At 42.5% G+C, this 4,833-nt stretch overlaps 1 protein-coding gene across 1 annotated transcript; it reads right to left on the reverse strand.

Annotated features, from left to right (window-relative positions):
- Window positions 1-727: 727 nt before the first annotated feature.
- LOC108706101 (free fatty acid receptor 2) lies at window positions 728-2,160 on the reverse strand. The gene has a single exon (XM_018242755.2). The coding sequence runs from the start codon at window positions 2,154-2,156 to the stop codon at window positions 1,191-1,193; it is 966 nt and encodes a 321-aa protein (XP_018098244.2). The 5' UTR covers window positions 2,157-2,160; the 3' UTR covers window positions 728-1,190.
- Between the last annotated feature and the right edge of the window lie 2,673 nt (window positions 2,161-4,833).

Here is a 4,833-nt window from a genome sequence, read left to right on the forward strand (position 1 = left end):
ACAGATAAGTACTACTATAGTTTATATAAACAAGCTGCTGTGTAGCCATGGGGACAGCCATTCAAGCACAGGATACACAGTAGATAACAGATAAGTACTATTATAGTTAATATAAACAAGCTGTTGTGTAGCCATGGGGGCAGCCATTCAAGCACAGGATACAAAGTAGATAACAGATGAGTACTACTATAGTTTATATAAACAAGCTGTTGTGTAGCCATGGGGCAGCCATTCAAGCACAGGATACACAGTAGATAACAGATAAGTACTACTATAGTTTATATAAACAAGCTGTTGTGTAGCCATGGGGCAGCCATTCAAGCACAGGATACACAGTAGTTAACAGATAAGTACTACTATAGTTTATTTAAACAAGCTCCTGTGTAGCCATGGGGGCAGCCATTCAAGCACAGGATACACAGTAGATAACAGATAAGTACTACTATAGTTTATATAAACAAGCTGCTGTGTAGCCACAGGGGCAGCAATTCAAGCACAGGATACACAGTAGATAACAGATAAGTACTACTATAGTTTATATAAACAAGCTGCTGTGTAGCCACAGGGGCAGCAATTCAAGCACAGGATACACAGTAGATAACAGATAAGTACTACTATAGTTTATATAAACAGGCTGCTGTGTAGCCATGGGGGCAGCCATTTAAGCTGTAAAAAGAAGAAAAGGCACAGGATACACAGCAGATAACAGTTAAGCTCTGTAGTAAAAAAACTCTATCATTCGACCTTTGATAAATACGCCCCCTAATAAGTTTTCATAAAAAAATAATTCTGTACATATAGTCATAACGGTTTTCTTCTTTCAACATAAACCCAAAAGACATTGTGGAATGTTGAGACAAGTTACTTATATTTTAGGTCAGGCGGTATCATTTGGGTAAGTAAATTGTTCTTAGGATGAAGAAGAAGATCATAAACTAATAGGGAAGATCCAAACGTTACCATCAAGGTGTGTACAGGAATTTCAGTATCTTTGTAACCAGTCAGGATTTGGCATAGAACCTACTGTTCAATGTCTCTACATCTTTATTTATAGTCCTGTATATTAAATATAGACCATTTTTAATGACGTGAGGCTTTCACCTCCAACCAGTTTTGCAGGCTTTTTACAAAGCAAAGTTTTTGTAAGAAATTATTTTTATATTACTGAGATGCCTTCAGCTTCCAAAGCCTTATGTTGAAGATCTATCCACACTACTTTCCTTGAACGAAATATCACAAGATGAAGAGCAGAGAGACCTGCGGGGGAAGATGGTCCTAACTTTTCTTGATATTCCAACGATACAATTGCAAGCCACTTCTTGAACAGCTGAAGAAGAGAAGTAGAAAACAATTGGGTCCAAACTTGCATTAAATGTGCTAAGTAGCAAAGCACCCACCTTCCATGATGGGCTTTTATCTTGTATAAAGCCAACAATGTGGGAGATGTTATAAGGAGAGAAACAGATGATAAAATTGGTGAGAGTGGCCACTGCCAGGCCTATGGCTCTCTTCTTTCTCTTGGCCGCTATGTTGGGAAGAGACATTAAAATTCTGATGAAGTTCACATAGCAGAAAACTGTTACTACGAATGGGAGGAAGAAGAGCACCAAGCCTAATTGCAGTCTTACTGGGAGAAGGACATCTAGCTGTTCCTTGGAAAATTGTTCATAACATGTGAAATTGTCAGAAAGGTTTGTACTCAGTGGAATTTTGTATTGCACAATATAGACAATGCTACAATTAGCACAAGCCAGAATCCATATGCTGATGCTTGCTACTATAGCATACATAGGCTTGCGGTTAAGCTTGTATTTGATAGGGTAAGCTACTCCGATATAGCGGTCCACACTTAGAGCTGTGAGGAACAGGGTACTGATGTAGATGCTGCTGTAGTAGCAGAAACCAGTGAGTGGGCAGAGGAACTGCGGTAGCCTCCAAGTCATATTGGAAGCGGCTTCATCCATCTTGAAAGGCAGAAACATTAGTAGGATAAGGTCAGAAACAGTCAAGTTGAGGAGAAGTATGTCTACGGGCGTTGCCTTCTGGCGCACCTTCATTAGGAACGTGTAGAATGCCAACAAGTTAGAAGGCAGACCTGTGATAAAAGTAAAAATGTAGACGAACAGGACCAGCTTGTTGTGGGTCTCTTGATGCATGATGCCCCTTGAATAAAAAAAAAATACTGAATTTTACAAAATGAAAAAAGTACTTTTTCTTGATAAGAAAATAAATGTAGTACATCTAAGGCTCTAAGAATTGTTTATAGTCTCATTGTGACTGCTTTGGTTTCCTCCAGGTACTTCAGTTTCCTCCCATGCTCTAGTCTAAACTAAAGAGGCAGGTCAATTGCTTTTGAAAGTGTGTGTGCGATAGAGAAAGGTAAAGGGAAGCATGTGTTCTATTGCCAATGCAACATACTCTGGAGTGGGACAGAGCACAAGGAGAAGCAGGACTGACTGGAGCAGGACACGCTGGTGCAGGGTTGAGAAGCAGGACAGACTGAAGTAGGATGAAGAAACAATGCAGACTGGTACAGGAAGGAGAAGCAGGACAGACTGGAGTATGACGGAGAAGCAGGACAGAATGGAACAGGGTGGAGAAGCAGGACAGACTGGTGTAGGGTTGTGAAGCAGACAGAATGGAGCAGGGTGGAGAAGCAGGGCAAGCTGGTGCAGGAAAGAGAAGCAGGACAGACTGGTGTAGGGCTAAAAAGCAGACAGCATGAACCAGGATGGAGAAGCAGGACAGACTGGTGCAGGATGGAGAAGCAGGACAATCTAGTGCAGGGTGGAGAAGCAGGAGAGACTGGAGCAGTAAGGAGAAGCAGGACAGACTGGAGCAGAAAGGAGAAGCAAGACAGACTAGAGCAGGAAGGAAAAGCAGGACAGACTGGAGCAGGATGGAGATGCAGGAGAAGCTGGTGCAGGAAGGAGAAGCAGGACAGACTGGTGTAGTGTTGAGAAGCAGACATAATGGAGCAGAAGGGAGAAGCATGGCAGACTGGTGCAGAATGGAGAAGCAGGACAGACTGGAGCAGGAATGACAAGCAGGATGAACTGCAGTGGGAGGTCCAAGAAAGCAGACAGAATGGAGCAGGATGGAGAAGCAGTACAAGCTGGTGCAGGAAGGAGAAGCAGGACAGATTGGTGTAGGGTTTAAAAGCAGACATAATGGAGCAGAAGGGAGAAGCATGGCAGACTGGTGCAGAATGGAGAAGCAGGACAGACTGGAGCAGGAATGACAAGCAGGATGAACTGCAGTGGGAGGTCCAAGAAAGACAGACTGGAGCAGGATAGGGCAGGCAGGGAGGCAGGACAGACTGAAGTGGTACATAGTGGCAGGAATAGCAGGACAGCAGTGGTAATTCTGCTTAGGAAGACGTGTTTCTTTGCAAAATAGTGTATATTAATAGGGTTCATAATAAGTAGTGAGTGTTTTTGAAGAGCCGAAATACTTTTTGGGACATGACCAGCAATATCTGACAGACGGTTTTCTTTAATCATGGGATATCATTGTTTTATTCCCTTTCAAAATACTGAACGCCCATAGGACAGAGGAATAAATAAAATATTAACCCAATGCTGGGGCTTTTCTTACCTGTCCAATTGTTTCTAACAGACGTAACCAGATCCTATTACATTTAATACATTGTGTTTTATTAATTGATTTTTTTGTGATTTTATGTCTAACAATTGTCGTCAAAGTTACACAAATACAGACTCCATGTAAATGAATCAGTGATATCTGGAAGGTGTGAGAGAAAAGGTGCACAGAACGGTGGAGTACAAAAAGCCTGCCATGTCCATCTTCTTCCAGCCATTGAATAATGAGCCAATCACGGCCGGATATGAAGCCATTGTCAGGGGATCAGATTTGGAAACTCATCTCTCTTTAATTGTCATAAAGCAATCCTACAACTGCCTGCTCCGACCCGAGGTCGCCATTGTGCCTCTCGGAAACAAACTTAGCAATACTCTGTCTTCAATCAAATGCCGGCCTTGTAATTGGACAATTTGCATGGATACATTATATAAGAACGCAGTAGAGCATGTGTTGTTGCCGGGCAATTTCCCAATTCGGCTAAGGAACAAAATGAGTTTATTATTTTTAAATGTAGCCCATGTATAAATCAAGACTGAGTAACAAACACTAATATACAGCTTGTCTTTGTAAGGGGCAAATTCACTAAGATGCGAAGTTGCGCCAGGCGCAACTTCGCCGCGCTTCGCCAGGCGTAGTTTCGCCAGGCGTAGTTTCGCCAGCGCTCCGCAAATTCACTAAAATCCGAAGTTGCGCTCAGGGGTAGCGTAAGGTTGCGAAGTTGCGCTAGCGTTGATTCGCTATGTAAAGCGAAGTTACGCTAGCGAAGGCTAATTTGCATACGGCGCGAAATTCAAATTTCAATGGAGGAATATGTATCTGCACTACAAATGCCTAGAAAACCTTTTAAATCAGCAAATAAAAATTTTATTTTGCCCTACACATGTGCCCAGTGTCAGGTAAATTGCCATGAGTCAGGAAATGTAGGGGGGAAGGAGGGGAGCCCCAAAAAAAATTTCGATCTTTTTCAGCCTATCACCCATCATGTAGAAAACACGCCAGCGTTTTTTAGAAAACTTAGAAAAAAAATTGACTTTTTTTGAAACAATCCCTATATACTCTTTTGCGCTTCGCCAGGTCTGAGGTGGCGAAGGAAGTCTAGCGTAAAAGGTAGCGTTCAGTACACTGCACGCGTTAGTGAATTTGCGTAGTTACGTCGCTAGCGAAACTTCGCCAGGCCTAAGGGTGCGAAGTAACACTAGAGAAACTACGCCAGCGTTCGTTAGTGAATTT

The sequence above is a fragment of the Xenopus laevis genome, chromosome 7S, assembly GCF_017654675.1.
Source record: "Xenopus laevis strain J_2021 chromosome 7S, Xenopus_laevis_v10.1, whole genome shotgun sequence".
NCBI classification, from domain to species: domain Eukaryota; kingdom Metazoa; phylum Chordata; class Amphibia; order Anura; family Pipidae; genus Xenopus; species Xenopus laevis.

Bases quoted from the DNA above. Each gene is read 5' to 3' on its own strand.
- LOC108706101 (XM_018242755.2), bottom strand. From the start codon at position 2,156: ATGCATCAAGAGACCCACAACAAGCTGGTCCTGTTCGTCTACATTTTT.